This window comes from Ailuropoda melanoleuca, chromosome 4, assembly GCF_002007445.2.
Source record: "Ailuropoda melanoleuca isolate Jingjing chromosome 4, ASM200744v2, whole genome shotgun sequence".
In the NCBI taxonomy this organism is placed as follows: domain Eukaryota; kingdom Metazoa; phylum Chordata; class Mammalia; order Carnivora; family Ursidae; genus Ailuropoda; species Ailuropoda melanoleuca.
Window position 1 is genome coordinate 73,446,161 of NC_048221.1, and position 19,871 is coordinate 73,466,031.

At 53.0% G+C, this 19,871-nt stretch overlaps 1 protein-coding gene across 1 annotated transcript in view; it reads right to left on the bottom strand.

Moving 5' to 3' along the window:
* Positions 1-2,883: 2,883 nt before the first annotated feature.
* Positions 2,884-19,871, bottom strand: part of KCNK12 (potassium two pore domain channel subfamily K member 12) — a 50,513-nt gene continuing 33,525 nt past the window's right edge. Inside the window, exon 2 of the mRNA XM_034659091.1 lies at positions 2,884-5,278. Within this exon, the coding sequence (XP_034514982.1) occupies positions 4,377-5,278 (902 nt within the window). The 3' untranslated portion in view covers positions 2,884-4,376. The remainder of the gene's footprint in view (positions 5,279-19,871) is intronic.

A 19,871-nucleotide genomic window follows, 5' to 3' on the forward strand; every position in this document is an offset into this window, starting at 1 on the left:
CTCTTGGAGTACTGCTCAGAAAAATAAATGTCTTGTTTAAGAAACCCTGCAGGCTTGCCCCGCATGCTCTAACCCCCCTCCTGAGAGAACACAGTAGCATAGAAAATGATCTGTAAAGCGAGGGGGAGCTTCCCCAGGGAGGAGGGAGAGGAGGAGGAGGAGGCTGAAGGAAAGGGGAGGAGGCTCGGGCCAGGTGAGTACAGAAGTCTCATCGCTTCTCAACGCTTAAGGAGGTGCCTGAAGGTGCCAGAGGTGCTCCTGGGAGGGGCATGAGTCCAGGCCCGAGTCCGTGCTGAGGAGCCTGCCCTGGCTCAGGGACGGTGTCAGCAGCCCTTCCCCCACCCCAGCCCGGGGAGTGTGCAGCCTCCGGCCGCACCGCGATGAGCTCGCTGTACACCCGCCCTGCGACAGAGAAGCCTCGGCGCCTCTTCTGAACTCAGAAGGGCCCTAAGCAGTCCGTCTGGCTGTGCTTTCCAGACAGGGTGCGTGTGGAATTGTGCTTTTCGTTTGTTAAGAATGTAAAAAGTTACAGTAAGACGGAACTGCCTGGCCCACAGCTCCTGGGGCAGCCACCTCTGCAGGCTTCCATCTGCCTCGGTTCCCCAGAAGCTTCTCCTTTGGCTGTGAGGGCTCAGCCACCCTCACCCCGAAGCACACAGGAAGAGGGCGTCTGCTAGGAGGCCTGTCTGAGGGGTGGAGGAGCCTGCATAATTTTAGCAGCTGTCTTCCACGGTTTGGCTTGGGTTTGGACGCTGTCTTCTATGTAAAACACAGATTCAAATTCATGCAAAGTGTACGTGAAACTCCCCCAAGGCGGAGAGGAATTTTCCAGGCCCTAGTAGATCTCCAGGGAGTTAAAAATGGGGACGCTTTCTTCTCAGCCTGATCCAGACTGGGATTTTTCCTTGGGGAAAGGGGCTAGTAGCTCTTTGTAAGGCTGGTGTGTGTGTGTGTGTGTGTGTGTGTGCGCGCACACGCACACGCACATGTAGTGCACGTGATGCTGTGATGTGTGAAGCTCCAGGACAAATGCCCAGGACTGTCTGGCATTGTCCACGAGCTGAGGGCTTGACAGAGTCTGAGCCTTCTGACTCTTTCTCCAGGCCCCGGGGGCTCTGGCTTCAATCAGAGGACAGAGGAGCCTGACCACTTGGCCTCATTAGCAAGCATGGACATCATGGGGGGCTTCCTTGCCTGTCTGCTCATCCCGGAAAAGTCCCAGCAGCTCTGTGTCTGCACAGCAGGTGGCAAGGGCTGCTTAGAGCCCCACAAGCCCCAGCCTGAGAGGGGTGAGTTTGGGCCTAAGGTGAGACAGCAACCCCAGGAGCTGAGGGGAGGGGTGGGAGTTGTAGGCTGCAGGGAGCTACCAGCCGTGGGTCAAACTGGAGATCCCCACATAGTGGGAGAGGCCGCAGCATCTAAGAGAATGGAGCCCTTGCTTAGCCTGAGGTTCAGAAGAACCTGTGCCAAAGAAAGGGGTCCCAGCAACGTCGTTATTCCTAAAATGATGGTGGGACCTCAGTTCTGGTTCTCAACGCTCAGCAGGATGCAAAATAAGCCTTGAGGCAGGGGTCTAGGCTCCATCAATCCCCCTAACTTTGGGAGCTTGGCTTCCCCCCCACCCCAAGAACCTGCCCCTGGCATTTGGGGCACTGAGCCCTTTGGCCTGAGGTGAAGGACAAGGAGGTACTGAATTTGGGTGGTGGTGGGGGCGGGGGCTACGGGAACATGGGCAAAAACACAAGCGTGCCCCCGGATCCTGAGCTACCCTGTATGTTGGAGGTTGATGAGAGGGAGGGATCCCTTCCCTGTCCGCATGAAGCCAGGCTTATGGCTCCTTCAGAAGCTTGCTCAAGCTGCTCACAATTGTCTCCTTCCAAAGGCAAAGCATAGGAGAAGTGAAAACAGCTAAGGCTGCAGCATGAGCAATTTAAGATAGACTTTAGGAAGCACTGCTGACAGAGAAGACTGCCAAGGAAGGTTGTGAGTTTTTCTTCTCTGTAGGCAGGTCCTTTTCCCTCCAGTGGAGACACAGTTCTGTGCAGTCCTGTGCGCTGGTCAGTGGGGTCCCTTGGACACCTCTTTGGGCTCTCGAGCTCAAAGAACCTCGTTAGCTAGGTCTAAAGCTTCCTGTGCTGTCACTGGGACCCACTTCCCCTGGGTTGGCTGCTGTTTTGCCTGCTATCAAGTCCTGGTGGTCTAAATGCCTTCGTCTTGGTGATCGCTCACCCCCTCTGTATGCTTCAGATCCCCAAGTTATTGCTCGTTGCCTGGGTGACACCTCTAATTGGATGCCTTTTAATCTTTCCTTCTTTTAGAGGGATTGGCATGACACTTTATTTCTAGGCCCTATGAGAGGGCGTTGGCCTAGAGGGTGTGTGCCTCTCTCAGTGTGCTGTCACTGTAGCTTGACCACAGCCATGGCTTGGTGGGGCGGTGGGGGAGAGGTCACAAACTGGCCTGAGCGACGGTCACTGTGACTCCTGAAGTGTGGCTCTCTGGAAGCCTACCCTTCAGAATTTAGCAAGACTGACCTCTCTCTGGGTCGCTCTGCCTCACTGGCCTCACAGGCAGATTAGGACTTGTGTTTAAATCCCAATCCCCATCCCAATGAGAAATTACCTGAAGTAGCTAGTCATTCAGATGCCAACACATTTTCCCCTTCTTGTTATGAAACTGGAGGGGGACAGGGGAGGTGGACATTCAAGCATGACTCCTAATGCTGTGTGCGTGTGAGTGCATGTGTGTGTGTGTAAGTGTGTGTGTATGCACGGGTGCATGTGTGTGTATGCGTGCGTGTTCCAGACACATATGCTTCCTTCACTGCCAGGGAGGGAGATTTCACGGCTTTCCATGCCTCTCAGGCCTACAGTGTGAGGCGTCCTGGAGCTTTTCTAAGACTTCCTGTCAGAAGCTGTAGACATTGGTGGGTCATACCGTGTCTGACTAGACTCTGGCATTTGTCCTGGGGATCATCTTTTTAGAGGAGAAAAATGGGCCTAAAGAGCATTGTTCCTTCACAGTCCAAGAACCCCATCCTTTCAATGAAGGCAGCAGCTGGCCTTCCTCCAGGTCAGGGACCCCTCTGCAGCAGAGGGCAGAGAACCGGTCCCTCAGCTTGAGGATATCTGTGTAAAACTAATTCTAAAACTGCTTCCATCCACCCGTTCCATCAGCTGCCCCCACCCCCCGCCTTCTTCCACTTCCAATACAGACTGTGCGTGGAGAAAACAAATTCACATGACTGTCAGTGGGGGCCAAACAGGGTTTAGAATGGGATCTGTCCCCAAAACATTATGGGCTCTGGAGCCAAATTCTCTGACATTTGCAGGATGGCTGCTTTGGGCTCCTGGTGCTGCGGAGCCTGACTCAGAGGAGGAGAACCAGGTTGTGGAGGCTGCTCTCTGCACCCTCAGGGGGAAAAACGAGCTGCTCAACGGGAGTCAAGAAACCAAATCCACACCAACAAAGCAAGATCCTGTCTGAGAAGACTCAGACGTTCCTGATTAGTAATGGAGAGCATTCCCAAGGACAACGCTGGTGAAAGAAAGAAGGGTTGGGGGATTCTGAGATGTGCCCCCAGCCGCAGAGATCAGCCGGCTGAAGCAAAGCAGGGCTCCTGCAGCCTGAGTGCTCCCCTCCCTGCCGGCCACCCTGGGTTTCTGGCCTTAGAAGTAGCTGCCCTGTGTGCTGTGCGCAATGCACCGACTCCAGGCTGAGAAAGGCCAGCTGAGCCCCTTACCATCCCAATATCCAAATCTCGGGAAGTGCCACAGTCCGCAAGTCGGTGCTATGTTTCATCTCATTGCATAATACTACACCATTCTCCGTGTGTAGCGGCTGTTCTATTTATATACGTCGGTAGGCAACATATGGTTCTCCCCACCCCCACCTGTCAAAACTGTGACTACATCACTTCTGACGACCAGAAGGAAGCTGCTAGGCTGGGCCAGGATTCTAAATGCTGCGGAGGTAATTCAGAGCCATGAGAAGTTGCACCATATGCTTTGGGGTTGCCGGCTGCTTATGTGCATGGGGACGGGGTTTAGTGCCAGTCCGCGAAACCCAGGGATGGCCCTCTCCTCGCTGCGGATTGCACCGGCCGAGGGTCTGGGGTGCCATTCTCTCTCTCACTGGAGGAGAATCTGCTGGGGCCCACGGTTCTTCAAGAGGGGACCCACGAGGAAAACAGGCTCCCCCGAAACCTGCCCTGGATAACATCAGGCCTGGCCAAATAGTATTTCTTTAAAAAAATTTTTTTTTGGTTTGATTTTATTGGGTAAAGATTAAGAAAGCGCCAGCGTCTGAGAGAAGGAAAGCAAACCACGGCCGGCGGCACGCCAGCCTGCCGAGGGTCCGTGGCGCGGCCCGGCGGTCTACCTGGAGGCGCTGGTCTCCGCCAGCCGGTTGTTCATGATGCCCAGCGCGCCCACGCCGCCCGAGAAGCCGTTCTGGCGCGTGTTGACGCACACGCTGCGCGGGTAGCCGTTGGCCGTCTCGGACAGCTGCTTCTGCAGCAGCGCCAGCGACACCTTGTTGGAGGCGGTGAGGTCGCGCATGGAGATGAGCTCGCCCGACAGGCGGCGGCCCTCGGCGTCGCTGTCGCGGGCCGCGGGGTCGGCGCCGAGCGCGGCCAGGCGGCGGCGCAGCCGGGAGCCCGGCGTGATGGCGTTGCGCCGGGAAAGGGGCGCGCCGGGCGCCGGGCAGCAGCGCGCGCAGCAGCGGCAGCCCAGCTTGCGCAGCATCCAGTTGAGCACCTGCTTGATGAGGATGGAGATGACGTTGAAGAGCGAGTAGATGCAGCACACGCCGAGCAGGATGAAGAGGAAGTTGCCCAGGCGGTAGAGCCCCTGGTTCCGGTAGGCGGCGTGCTGGCTGCTCACCAGGTCCCCGAAGCCGATGGTGCTGAAGGTGACGAAGCAGAAGTAGAGCGAGTCCACGTAGTCCCAGCCCTCCACGCTGGTGTACATGGCCGAGGCGCAGCACGACAGCAGCACGGCGAACAGGCCCAGGATCAGCAGCACGTGGTACACCGACGGCTTCCAGCCGGCCAGACAGTCGGCCTCGGAGAGCGCCGAGCCGCGGCGGAAGGTGGCGGGCAGCAGGCCGCTGCGACGCAGCTGGCGCTCACGGCAGGCGCGCATAATGAAGGCCAGTAGCGAGATGATGCGCTCCAGGAAGAGGTTGAAGAACAGGATGGTCCCGGCGCAGCCGAACAGCCCGTAGGCGATGAGGAAGGCCTTCCCGCCCACCGTCGCGGGGGTGGTCATGCCGAAACCTGTGGAGACAGGGCAGGGGTCAGCGAGGCCTTGGCTGGGCAGGTGGTGCCTGCTGGGGGGCGAGCCGGGCGGGCGTCCGCAGGTGCTGCCGTGGCTTCTACCCTGAGTGGCATCACTCAGAGGAGAGGGAATGGTGTCTAGCCATTTCTCTCCCTTGGCGGCACTAGGCTTGGTTCCCGATCGGCACAACGCCTAAACTGATGTAGGAGACACGGCCCTTCGTCTTAGGGATCTGGAGATCGAAATGCGTGGGGCAGGATGGTCACTAGGAAGGACCCGTAAAGACGCATGAAACGAAACCAGTGCACAGGTGCAGACCACTGGGATACATACAAAGCTACAAAGAGATGTCACTGGCTCTCCCACCCCTCGAAATTTTTTTTTTATTTAACCAGTGGCACACATGGGCCTACCTGGGACAGAATTACATAAAGGCTTCATTTTAACTGATCCGGATTACTAGGAACCAGGTAGAGTGTGTTTAGTCCAGGTAGCTATGTGTGATGGTATCTGAAAGGGGGGTTATGAAACTGACAAAAAGATTGAGAATGAGTCCACAACCTTCAGAGAGTGAGCTGGCTCTGTCATTGAGTGTCCGACTTGGGGCTCAATCCCAGGACTCTGGGATCATGACCTGAGCTGAAGGCAGAGGCTTAGCTGACTGAGCCAGCCAGGCACCCCTATCAATGGATTTTTGCAAAAGGCTTGACTTCCCACCAGTGTGCAGGGGCCCTTGCCATCCAGGACAGCACAGCTCTGCCCCTCCCACCTGAGCTCTCAGTCCACTGCTGGGGTGATCTCTTTGTGGAACCCATGTTGCCTCACTCTGATTATAGAAGGGGTTTAATCTCTCGGCACAAAGATTCCCTGCTGGTTGGAGTCTGAACTGGAAATGGATCATCTGTTCGAACAGCACCATGGCACCTTTCAGCACCTATGCAGCAGAATTCAGGGGCATCCCTGTGAAATTTATGCCCCACCTCAGGAGGGCTGCCTGCATGCTGCTACTAGTGGGGCGAAACCAGCCCTGGGAACTGGGTGGAGAAGAATTTTGTCTCACTTGGCTTACTATTTCCTTAAAAGAGCCAAAGGGAAAAATTTTTTTTCAGTAATTCCTTAAGCCTATGTACTAATCATTCTCTAGATTCCCTGGAGGAAATCTCAATTGCCTAACCACAGTCGTCATCTTATGCTTAATGACTTAGGAGAAAAGCTTATGATGATACCCATGTTGAAGAAGATGAATTATATCCCTAGATTCAGATTTTGGCCACAAGAAAGTAAAAACAAAAACAAAAACATCAGAACTGTACTATCAGTGTAACCAATTTAATAGAGGGATTTTTCCACACTTTAAAGCCAAACCGAAGGGGTGCCTGGGTGGCTCAGTCGGTCAAGCATCTGCCTTAGGACTGAGCCCCGCATTGGACTCCCTCTGCTCAGTGGAGAATCTGCTTCTCCCTCTCCCTTGCCCCTCCCCCGCTCGGCTCACTCTCTCCTGCTCTCTCCCCCTCTCTTTCAAATAAATAAATAAAATCTTTTAAAAAAATCTTAAAAAAAAATAAAGCCAAACCCAAATTCTTGAATTCACCAAGAAATCAGCTCTGAATCCATATGGTTATATGTGGAGTGAAAGTGTTTGTATTTGTGCGTGTGCGTGTACGTGTGCGTGTGTGTGCACATTTATGTAAAGTCCTCGATCGATGACCCAAATATCCAGCAACATAACCAAGTCACGGTCTGCTCATACTAGGAAATAGCAACGAGAAAGCATCAATCACAACTATGTGAAATAATATGAATGAACCTCACAAAAAGACTGTTAAAGAAGCTAAACACAGAACACCTTCTGTATTATTCCATTTATAAAAAACTCAAAACCGGGCCCCTGGGTGGCTCAGTCAGTTAAGCTTCTGCTTTGGCTCAGGTCGTGATCCCAGGGTCTTCGGATTGAGTTCTGCACTGGGTTCCCTGCTCAGCAGGGAGTCTGCTTCTCCCTCTGCCCCTCCCCCCTTGTGCTCCCATGCTCGCACTCTCTCTCTCTCAAAAATCTTAAAAAAAATTCAAAGCCAAACTGTAGTAATTTTTTAAGGGATACATTCTTGGTTGGTAAAAATATAAGGAAAATCAAGGAAGTATTTTTTTTAAGTTTTTATTTATCTGAGTAATCTCTATACCCAAAACAGGGCTCGAACTCATGACCCCAAGATCAAGAGTCAGATGCTCTCCCGACTGAGTCAGCCAGGTGCCCCCCCCCTTTTCTTAAGTTTTTTTTTAAGGGGAGTAATTTCAATTAAAAGTCAGAATTGGAGTTTCCTCTGGGCATGGTAGGGGGTAATAAACAGGAGGGGATATGGGGCCTCCGGGGTGCTGGCAATGTTTTGTTAATCTGGATAGTGGTTACATGGGTGTTGTATAATTACCTGCGTGTTGTTGTTGTTGTTTGTACTCTCATGGTAAGAAAAACTTAGAAAAAAAACCCTAGACTCTTAACTGTAAGGGATCTTAACTCTGATCTACCTCTCACTGTATAGGTGAGGGAGCAGGGGTAGAGGGGACATGACCTATAGCTTGCTGGGGACAGATACCAGACCTGTGTCCTGGCTTCTAGCCTGGTGCCTAGACCATTCTACCGGACACTGCTTCTACACGCTGAGGAAAAAATAGCACCTCTAATAGGGGATCCCTTTGCTAGATTCCAGAAGAAATGGAAAGTCCTGAGCCTGGAAATTTAATACTTGAGAATATTGAATGGGATTTTCCCAATCTTTAGAATTTTTAGCTGAAGTTTCAAAGCCAAGAGTGGCATGTGGTATGTTATCCCCTATTTGAAAGAGAAGTTCTAGATGCATCTATGCTGGATTACTAGAAGACCAAAATGGGTCTGCTGACTAGTACCCTCCAGCCCCACCTCCAGGCTATATGGAAAGGCTAGAACGTATCCAGGGATAATGGGAGATGGTCGAGAAGTGGCAGAATTGTAGTAGAAGGTGCTGTGTCATCCTGCCCTCACCGGCGGGGCCAGTGATGGGGGTGCGGTCAAGAGCACCTCAGGCTCCAGCAGAGGAGGCTAGCCGAGCTGCAGACACAGGCAGGCCCAGCCAGAGCCACTGGCTGCAGGATTGTGAGAGTTTTGGGAGAGCCAGGGATATTTCCTAGAGTCCGAAGCTGTGCTGGAGAGTTCTCTGGATGGGAGGCTGGCTGGAGCAGCCCACACAGGCAGGGGTGGGAAGAGGGGAGCAGTCTGCACTTCTGATGATGCATCAACGATGTGTGAGAGTGACATGGTCAAGTGGATGTGCGGAAGGCCGCCAGATCTGAAGAGACTCTGCCCAAGAGGGTTGCTCCCTGATGGAGGGGCCCCTAGCAATAGGAGGCTAAGGGGTGGGGTGCTGGGACAACATTCGAGGTACTCATGGGAGGTAGGATGGAGAAGGCACGCCCACTGAGGGAATAGTGCAGGGCAGTGGTCTCCAAAGACCCAGAGATGGGCCCCAGGAAAGGGCATGTCTGTCCCAACAGTGACCATGGCAGCGCCACCAGCAATAGCTAAGAAAGGATTATAGTGGCCATGGCGATGTCAGACCAAGAGCAAACAAACAGATTGCCCCGCTCACACCGCAGACCCCTGAGCTGAGGGCCAGGCCTGAGGTGGAGGGAGAGGCCGAGCTTTGATTAGAAGTGAACTTGAAGACTGGATTTATTATTTATTTATTTATTTATTTATTTATTTTAATGATTTTATTTATTTATTTGACAGAGAGAGAGACAGGCAGCGAGAGAGGGAACACAGGCAGGGGGAGTGGGAGAGGAAGAGGCAGGCTCCCAGCAGAGGAGCCTGATGCGGGGCTCGATTCCAGGACTCTGGGATCACACCCTGAGCCGAAGGCAGATGCTTAACGACTGAGCCACCCAGGCGCCCCATGAAGACTGGATTTAGATTAGACTGAGATCAGATTGGATATTTAAGACTGAGTTTCAATTTTAAAACAGTTAGTACTTAAAAAAAAAAAAGGACTAGTTGGAAAACTCTACAGCATTTGCCCAAGACGTGAAGGGATCCAAAGGGAAGTTCTTTAAGACATTAGATTGAATAAACTGGTTCCACCTGGATTTGCTCGCTGCGGGAAGGCCACGGCCACCCCACCCTCTTGGCGCTGGCCCCGCAGGCCTCCTAGCTTCATCTCTGCAACAGCTGTGAGGGAGGAACACCCCATTCCACAGACAGGAAACCACGGACCAAGGGGTTAAGTCGTTGATGAGGCCCCACAGCATGGAAGGGTAAGCTGAGACCGAAACCCAGGTCTGCCGGGCCCACTGCCCACATTCTTCCCACACTGCTTCCTGAGGGCACCGAGGGGCCTCCACTCCTCCTGGAAAACCTCATTTCCATCCTCCAGGCCTGGCAGCCAGGACAGTGCTTTCACGTGGGGAGGCTGACCCTCAGTCACGACTCCTGTCCCCAGGAGTCCTCTTTTCCCTGGTGGCTCTCTTTCCACTGACCATTGCTGGGGAGAGGGGCTACTGTTCCTCTTTAATGTTCCCACCAAGGTGGACTCTTCATCCCTCTTGTGGCACAGTGAGGACAAGCACGGCTTTATAGCCAGACTCAAACCCGGGCTTGGTTAGGGACAGCAGGAGGAATGTGATGCCGAGGGGATTGCGACTTTTGGCTAACGGTCTGGTTGATTACCCACAGGCAGGGGACTCCTCTGGCCCTTGGGGCCCTCACAGGACTGCCCTTACCTGACCTACCCCCAAGTCAAAGGCCATGCCCTCTGTCAGAAGCATCCTCAGATTCCTCCAAACTCCCCCAGGTCTGGCTTCCCGGCCCCCCTCTGGAGCTGCAAATCTTTTTCTTTTTCTAAGATTTTATTTATTTATTTGAGAGAAAGATAGAGAGAGAGAGTGCACAAGCAGGGGGAGGGGCAGAGGGAGAAGGAGAAGCAGACTCCCTGCTGAGCAAGTAGCCCGATTTAGGGCTCCATCCCAGGACCCCGAGATCATGACCTGAGCAGAAAGCAGACATTTAACTGAATGAGCCACCCGGGCACTCCTCTTTTTTTTTTTTAATTTTACTTTTTATTTCTTTAAAAGATTACTTATTTATTTGAGAGAGAGAAAAAACATGAGTGAGGGGGAGGGGCAAAGGGAGACCAAGGAGCAGACTCTCCGCTGACCAGGGAGCCCAAAGTGGGGCTCGATCCCAGGACCCTGAGATCATGACCTGAGCAAAGGCAGACGCTTAACCAACGGAGCCACCCCTGGAGCTGGCTTTCTTGTTGATGATGTGTCTCTTCCCTTGAGGATGGGACTGAGAACGAGATGAGTTTGCCCACTGACCATTCTCCTTCCCCGAAGGGGTGTGGCCTTATCCTAGGGCCCCTATAAGGCAGCACCACCAGATAGCCGCAGACACAGTTTGGCAGGCTTTGTGCTAGGCTCAGGGACATGGTGGAAAACCAGACAGACGTAGTTCCTGCCCTCACAGAGTACCTGGGATGTCTTCTTCGAGGTTTTGTACTGACCTCCATTCCTCTGCCGCCTCAGGCTCAACCCTGGGCCGGGGCACGGCGTGTTCCTGCTGCCCCCACATGGAAGTAGGGCCAGAGCTTCTTCTGGGATCTCCTCATGGCCATGACCACAGACCCAAAATGGTGCTGAATGCTTGATTGGCTGTGGTACCATCCTCCCAGAATGAAGAGGACAGGCGGGTTAGGAGTCTCTCTGACAGCACAGAGGGCACCCAATTAAGTATCCCTCTCACCAGCCCTATTCCTGAGGTCTGGCTCTGTGCCCACTGTACCTCCTTTTGCTTTCCTACAGACGACACTTGTCTGCTCAGCTCAGATCGAGTGGAGGTGGCAGTTTACCCTCCTTCCCCCATTCACATCCACAGGCTTAGAGCTCTGGTGGCGGGGGGAATGGCGCTGAGGCCTTGGGGTCAGGTTTCTGCTGAGGGCCGCAGGGGAGGGCTGTCTGTACCTAGCGCTGCTGTCTAGTCAGGTGCTTCCCAGAGTGGAGGAGGAGTCCCCCAAGCTCTGGCAGTCTGTGGGGAGCCAGGCTGGCTCTGGAGAGGGGCCTTGAAGACTCAGCCAGAGAAAAGGCAAACCTAGCCATCCTGAGAGTCCCTTCCTTCCCCCAATCACACCCTGCAGAGGCGTAATCTGTCCCCGGGTTCGCACCAAGCCTGCTGTTTTGTTTATGCCACAATTGATCTGCCATCCCAGTTTGCAAAGAGCAGACACTTGGGGGCTTTATTATGCCACTTTGACAAAAGCTGTGAAGCTCGTTCCCGCAGCCTGTCTGGTGCCGCCTTCGCAAATGGGGCCCTGGTGACAGGGCCTCTGGAGTTCAGCTCAAAGAGGCTGGAATGCAGATGGGGAGGCCACTACTGATCTGTACTGGGTGCTCCTGGCCGGCAGCCTCTGTGCTGGATGCTGGACACATGTCCTCTCATCCAATCCCCCCAACCACCCTGTGACGGAGGCATCATCAGCCCCAACAAAGACATGGGCTAAGGGAGGTGAAGGTGGTTGGCTGAGTTTCAGTTTGTAAGTGGCTGAGCTGACCCTGAAGCCCTTTTTGCTGGGCCAGACAGAGGGGAAGCCTTTGCTCTTCACCTGGGGGACATTTTTCTGCTGGCTCTGCAGTGTTGACTTAGAGAAGGGGAGATATAACTCATAGTCCAATCCAGTATACTTTTGAGAGTAAAAAGGGCGCTAGTAATAATTACCCCAGGACAGCAAGTAGAAATAAGAAATATAAGAAATAAGAAAGAAACGGGGACAGAGGATTAAAATGCAGATTCCAAGGCAGGTCCCACTCTAGAGGTTTATTTAGTGGGTCATGAAAAGGGCCCAGGAACCTGCATTTTAACAAACGTTCCCTGATGATTCTGATGCAGACGGGTTGAAGCCGGTTCTTTAAGAAAAAATGTTATAAGGTAGCCCTGAATGTCCTACTGGTTTGAATCTGCCCGATTTCAAATATTTTGATTTAAATTTCTTAATTTCTTTAAAAAGATGGCCTTATTAAGGTGTAATCAATATATACAGTTATAAGATATTTAAAGCGTATGTTGTTGATTTAAATTTCAAGAGGCCTTAAACACTTGTGGTAGATATCGTAGCTGTCTTTGTAACAACACCTCTCACCCCCAACTCCTCTGTGAGGCAGCCAGGCCACTTGAAGAACAGACCCTCGTCCAGGGGCGGGCTCGGCGTTAGTCTCCGCCAATGGACATGACCAGTCCCTTACCGTGATTGGCTCAAGGATGGATAGGCCTAGATCAATCAGTGCAGGGCGTTTTTCTGGCTACAGAGATGGGTGCAGGACCCCATGTGACCCCATTCAGGTGAATCAGATGAAAGAAGAGATTCTCTGCTAGTTTTTGGGAGGTAAGATTGTTACTTGAGAGCTGCTCTGGATGTGGAGGGAGCGGGGAGGAGCCCCAGGAGTCACTGGCAGCCATCTGGACTATGAGGTGGGGCCAGCCTTGGATGAAGCTGACACTGCAGGAGGCTGAGTGGAGGCAGCTGAAAGAAATGAGGCCATCATGACCCCCATGAGCTGTCAAATCGAGCTGGCCATGCTGCCCAGCCTACATCTGGACTTACAGGGGCTTGAGCCCATAAACCCCTTTTCCTGCTTACACCTTCCATGACACACAACTAAACACATTCCAACTGCTGTGAAGCTTAAGGACCTGGGCAAGCAGCTCAGGGTGCAGGAAATAGGACCAGTCTTGAACTCAAAGGTTTGACCCCCTGTTGTGGCCTCTATGGGCCAAGTGTGAAGCAAGTCGCTACCATAACTTCTCTGAGCCTCCATTTCTTCATCTGTAAAATGCAAATCTCCCAATGTGAACACTTTTTGTAAGCAGTAATACACTATGCCAAAGCATGCTCCTCAAGATGATAAAACAGACTTAATGGTGGTGGGGAGAATTCCCAAAATTGAAAAAAGAAAAAAAGGTGGATGAATGTGAAACAAGTTTATTTATGGCAGGACTTTTCAGAGCGCTGTGTTACTGTGATTTATGAATCCGAGGGGTCTGTGCTAACACTATCCAGTGTTCCCCATACTAATCTGACCACAGATTGTATTTAATTGCCTCTGGTGACCTTGAATGTTTCAAAGAATAACCTTGGGGAAATGCTGCATTCTACCCTCATGAAGACTTAAGGATGAGACATTTTAAAAAATACTTGAGGAGTACCCACATTCTTCAATAGTCACCGTGACAATGCAGTGCCTAGAATAGCCCCTGCTATGCGGAACGTGCTCGAGCTAAGCTTGTCGAGTGAATAAATAGACTCTCCCTCTGCTTGTTCGGAACAGTGATTCTCAAACTAGATTGCCTAGGACCCACCTGGGGATTTTGTTGGATTCTGGGGCAGGGCTCCCGATTCTGCATTTGTAACCTGGCTGCAGGTGATGCCACTGCAGGTGGACAGTGATTTTTATTTTAAGTAGCAAGCACAGATCTGACTTACAGCATTAATTACCTTCTGGGGCCTGTCTCCATAATGAGACTGAATGAATCCCTTGCAGGTGGGGCCACTTCATATCGGCTATTTGGAACTATGTTTCTCAGGTTTGAATCCTAGCCCTACCACTCCCTGGCTGTGTGTCTTTTAGTAAATTAACCTCTCTGTGCCTCAGTGTCCTTATCTGTAAAATGCAGATAACTTAAGGACCTCAATTTTTTGTATTGAGTTAATAATATGCAAAATACTTAATGCCTCACACATTATGAAGCCCTTAATAAAGATTTATTATTAATCTTTCTGTGCTCTACAGTGAACAAGGGAATCCTATGTAAAGTAGGGAGTGATAGTGATTTGTTAACCGAATGACTGAAAGTAAAAGTTTTAAGAACCTCTCAAGGGTGAGAGTTAGCTATCACAGACAGTGGGAAAGCAGAGGGGTGGGGTCAATGGGCAGGGATGGGCAAGGCCTCATTAGGGTTGCCAGATAAAATACAGAATTCCCAGTTAAATATCAAATCACTTTTTAGTATAAGTATGTCCCAAACACTGCATGGGGGACACTTACACCAAAAAATGATTCATTATTGGGTGCCTGGTTGGCTCCATCAGAGGAGCATGTGACTCTTGATCTTGGGGTTGTGAGTTTGAGCCTCACGTTGGGCACAGAGATTACTAAAAAAATAAATGATTATAAAATAAAAATTCTTATATTAAAAAAAAAAAGGAAGGGATATACATTAGGGTCACCTAGCTGGCTCAGTCAGTACAGCATTCAACTCTTCATCTCAGGGTTGTGAGTTTGAGCCCCATGTTGGGTGTAGTGATTACTTAAAAATAAAATCTTTAAAAAAATTCATTATTTATCTGAAATTCAAGTATGACTAGGTGTCCTGTATTTTTATTTGCTCAATCTGGTGACCCTACCCATGGCTGCACTTATCTGCTTGCCACAGCTCTCTGGGAAGACTTTCTCAACATCCTCATCTCATTTGATCCTGACTGGCTGGAGGAAGGATTAACAGCCTCACTTTAATAATCAAGGAACCTGGAGTCCCTGGGTGGTTGAGTCGGTTAAGAGCCTGCCTTTGACTCAGGTCATGGTCCCAGAGTCCCCGGATGGAGTCCCGCATTGAGCTCCCTGCTCAGCAGAGAGCCTGCTTCTCCACACCGTTTAAGCTCTCTCTTAAATAAATAAATAAAATCTTTAAAAAAAAAAATCAAGAAACCTGAAGCCCACTGGAGGCTGGGCCTTGCTCAAGGCCAGGTTAGCAGCCAGGCCTTCCCGTGCCCCTCCCTCTCCAAGCAGGGAGCAGTGGGAGATTCCGGGTGGGCTGTGGGGTGGAGGGGCCGACTGCCATTAGGCTACTGTGTGGCTAGAGCCAAGACACTGACTCTCAGGCAGAAAGAGGGCGGCTCCTCCTTGGAGGAAGGCTGGCCACTTGAGAGGGCATCAGACCAGAGAGACTTCCCTGGGACATGAGCCCCAGTCCTGGAACCTCGGGGCTGCCTATTCGTCCTGGTCTAATCACTACCCTGGGGCCAGGGGCGGGGAGCGCAGGAACAACCAACCAGTCTGGATAAGCCCCGAACATTTTGGGAGAGCTGGGGCTGAACGAATGGTCAGGAAAAGTCACTAAACCATTGTGAGCGGAATAAAAACGTGGTGGGGGCTAATGATAGCTGACATGTACTGAGCCCTCACTCCTTCTGGGCCCTGGGCCAAGCCTTCATGTATATCCATGCATTTCATCCTCACCACGACTCCGTGAGGCACTGGGTTTCATTCATTCTAAGTCACATCTTTTTTTCCTTGAATTTTAACATGCCTGAAACCAGGATGCTTCTTACAGTTGATGACCTGACATAGTTTATTTGGCAACATTTTAAATTCTTAATGGCACGCAATACTGGTGCACTTATAATCGATGCTGCAGTTATAATCTCTGGTGGGATGAACCACAAGTGGGAGGTTCTTATCATCCCCATTTGTGAGATTAGCCGATGTAGTCACATTTAACAGATAAAGACACTGAAGTTAAGTAACTTGCCCAGATCCCACAACAAGGGGCAGAGCCAGGATTTGAAAGTGGAGGAAGGAGCTTGCAATGCGGTAAGGGAGATTGGCAAGTGTGGGGGAATTCCGAAGAAAGAGAGGTAGGTTGCCTTTGGCTGGAGCAGCCCTTGTTCACTCCCCGCTGGGCTGCACCGGACAATCACCGTGGAGACGTAAAACCGTCCCCAGTGCGCAGGCTTGCCCACACCAGCGCAGGTCAGAATCCGGGCTGAGGTCCTCCAGATGGAGGGTCTGCGAAAGGCTGACGGAGGAAGGCGAATTTGTCCAGAAGCGTGGGTGGGGTTTCGAGAGGAAGTAGAGGCCTGGCCTTGAGAGTAGCGTGCGCCTGGAAGAGTGCCGTGCACGGGGCGGGGTGTGCAAGGGGCTCAGCCTGGCCCCCAGACTGTGTCCGGTAGCGCTCGCCTACGGAGTGCGTGACTGTGTGGAAGAAGGAAGAGGACCATGTGGGAGAACTTCCCATGCACCTTGCTCTCAGACTGAGAGCATTGTGGGGGAGTGAGTCCTCTAGAACCTTCTCCAGCATCTGAGCCTGACATCGGCAACATGCCCTGCCTTGTAGGAACTTACAAGCTCTGGAAACCTCAAGCTGCGTGAGACAAAACTGGGGAGTCTCCATTCCTGTTCCTGCAGGCTTGGGAAGGGCCAAGGTCACCTTTCTTGGAGCGTTGAGAGCAGAGGAGCAGGGACTGTGGTGTCAGGCTCTTGCCTCACTTGCTAGTGGGGCAACATGGACATGTTAGTTCTCCCTCTAAAAATGGCCTGCTGACTGCCTACCTCGGAAGGTTATTGTGAGGAGTCACTGAGGTGGTGGTTCCCCCGGCTTCCCGCAGGGCCTGGGACGTGCTGAGCGCTCACCAAGGACAAGCTCGATTGGCAGACAGCACGGGAGAGGCACGGCCCTTCATCACAGCTCAGGGGCATCAGGTGAAACATGCGAGCCCAGGGCCAAGCCGGGACTCGAGGTTTCAGCTGCCACGAAAAGCTCTCCCTCCATCTACACACCCCAGACCGGACACTCCCACTGACTGCTTTCACCTCCCTCCGGGGGCCTCAGTTTGCTCGCAGTTCCAGGTGTGTGGCCGCACCCCCTCTGGACGCATTTCAGGCTCTGGCCCCTGAGCGGGGTGGGAGGCCCGACCCCAAATCCGGTGTGGCAGCGGGGCGGGAGGCTGGAAAACTGGATTGTTGCGGCCAAGCTGAGGCTGTGGGCTGGTGGTGTTGGTTGGCGCTTACGGATTTGTCTAGATTGCACACTCCATGGACAGCTTCCCGAGGACAGCAGCCCTTGGTTCCCTTCTTTCCACAGCTGGGCGTGGGGTGTGGGGGGGTCTCACACTGGACTCTTGTGACTCAGGACAAAGTAGCACTGCTCGCAAAAGATCTGGAGAACATGGGCCCCTCCTTCTCCCGTTTGCTTTTGGCTTGTTCTGGGGAAGGCTTCAGCAGGACCTTTGGTTGAGGAGAGCGGGTGGGGGTGGCTGAGAGGGCAGAGCCCCCCCACCTCCCCAAGCTGCAGGCTGGTGATGTTTCACATTAGCAAAATTTTGGTAAACTGTGAGCAATGGGCAAGTGACCCCGAGATCTGGTTGTGAACCTTGGCACGGCTTCCCTGGCCCGCTGGGCCGACTTGAGCTGCCTCCTACTCTGTGCTGCTTCTGTGGGATTAAGGTTTTCTCTCCTCACCAGAAATCATTCAGCAAAATGAGTTATTAAAAGCCAGTTAACTACTCTTGCCTCCGGGTAGCTCCTGCTTAACAACGTCTCCCAGGGAGCAGCTGTCAAACCCGGGCCCGCGGAGCTGGCTGGCGGGGAGAGATGAGTCATTTACATGGAGCCCATCCTCCGGCCTGCCCCCCAGATCTGTCCCTGCCTCTCTGATGACTAATTCTTCTCAGGGATGAGATCACTGCCCCTCCTGCCCCCCCACCCTCCCCAAAGAGCAGAGCCCCAGCCTCAGCCCAGGGTTGGGGGAGAGGGCTGACTGCAAGGCTAGGGGAGGCAGGCACAGTCCCTGATGGGACACAGGCCTGGCCAGCAGGAGCCGGGAGTCGGCCTAGTGACATGGGAAAGCCTCAGGCCCGCCCTGGCCTCGCTCCTTGCTTGTGGACCTCTGGAGCCCGCACAGGGCTGGGGTGAGGCTGCTCGTTCTGGGAGGAGCTTGAGAGTTCGCCTGCTTGGAAGGGTCACTCCAATGTCAGTTGAATCTCCTGTCACCTCAAGTCCCATATCATAGAAGAGCAGAGGTTTTCAAGCCCATGGTGGTTCCCATAGAGCAGAGTCTTGCTCTCCCACGGACAGTTCCACCTCCTCTCAGTCCCGTTTTCATGCCCCCGGTCCTTCATCCCTGCCTATGGAGCTGCGAGCCACATTTGAAGGAGGGCCTCCATGCCCTGCTGAAGGGGACACAGGGAAGGAAGTCGGGTCCCTGGGAAGCGGGGTTCTGAGCCCTCAGGGACAGGCTGCCCGTGCACGGGGGGAGGGGGGCACTCTTCAAGGCTCTGGTGTTTATGAGGAGCCAGCGCTTGGCTCCTCCCCCTGCCCCTCTGCACAGAAGCAGGCCTGTGGGCTGCTCCAGGGGAGTGATAAAGACGAAGGCATGATGTGGACAACCTCACTGTTGAGAGCTGCAGCTGGGGAAGTGCTCTCGACGGTCCCCACAGAACCCCGAGTCCGCCCTGGTGCCCACTGACATGCCCCTGCCCTACAGACCGGCAGACAAGCTAGAGGGGCTGCCACAGCGTCTCCGCACAGGGGTCTCTGTTAGGGCCTGGCCGTGTTGGGAGGGACTGGACTTGCGGCTTCTGGACTGAGGCTAGGGGGTCAGGAGTGCCTCCTCCTCCAAATGGGGCAGGGCTGCTTCTACTGCACATCCTGCTCTCAGCCACCTGCAGGGAAGGCTGGTTGATCACTGGCTCACCGGAGGTGAGGGATGGAGGGACTGGGTATGGAGACCTACCCCATGCCCGGCATTCTGCTGGTGCTTTCCAGGAGGTGCCCCCAGAGCAACTCCTGGAGCAGGTGCTTCTGGTCCTTATTCAGGGGAGAAAACCAAGGCCCAGAATAGACAAGTAATGAACAAAAGAGCATCAGTACACAGGTCCCAGACCCCACACCCATGGCTCTTGCCATTCCCCTTCTTGGGGCCCGACTCGGCCTTTGGCTCAGCGAATACACTGTATCGTGCCCTGAAACACCACACCCTGATGGGGAACTGTGGCCAAAATGCCTACCCTGGGTCTGTGGCATGAGTGTGCATCAGATCCTGAGTGACAGGACATGGAGGCTGGGGCTCCGTGGTGTTAGGGACCTTGTCCAGGGTCACAGACCATGGCATGACTGGAATTCCAGTTCAGGTCTGCCCAACCCCAAATCCCATGTTCTGCATTAGCTTGCCTTTAGCTTCCCTACCCCTGTTCACAGAGAAGCCTGATGCCTTGGAGCCCTCCTCCTGCAGACTGTCCCGGGTGAACTGTCCTGCTCATGCCGCACTGAGCTCCCAACAGGAGGACCCAGAATTTCTCAGACTGGCACTCAAGGCCCTGACCCACTTTTCTAGCGTCATCTTCTCTCTTTGAACCTTCTTCCTCAGGCGCTCAGGTCCCCTCACTGCCTTTTGCAGACACACACATTCATTCACCAGGAATTCCCGGAAAGCCTGCTCTGTGTCAGGTGCTGTGGACAGGAGGTGAGCAAGATGGGCAAGACTGCGGCCTGCACAGAGCCTAGTGTGGAGCAGATGTGCCATAGACACTCCCCTCGCCCCGCCCCTGTGCCTTTGCACCTGCCATTCCCCACCGTGCAAGGCCTGCAGTGACTTTTTTGCTTACTTTATATCTCTCTGAAGCCCATTCATCACCTGGCAGCACGTTTAGCTCTATGGTGGCCCCTGTGCTGTTGACCATGTCCCAGAGTGTTCTTTACCCCTTTGTGCTTCTCTGTGTTGCCTTGTTGATGAGGACCCAGCCCTTGTCTTATATTTCCTCTCTCCCTCTACAACGCAGGTGCTCAGGGAACAGCTGCTAA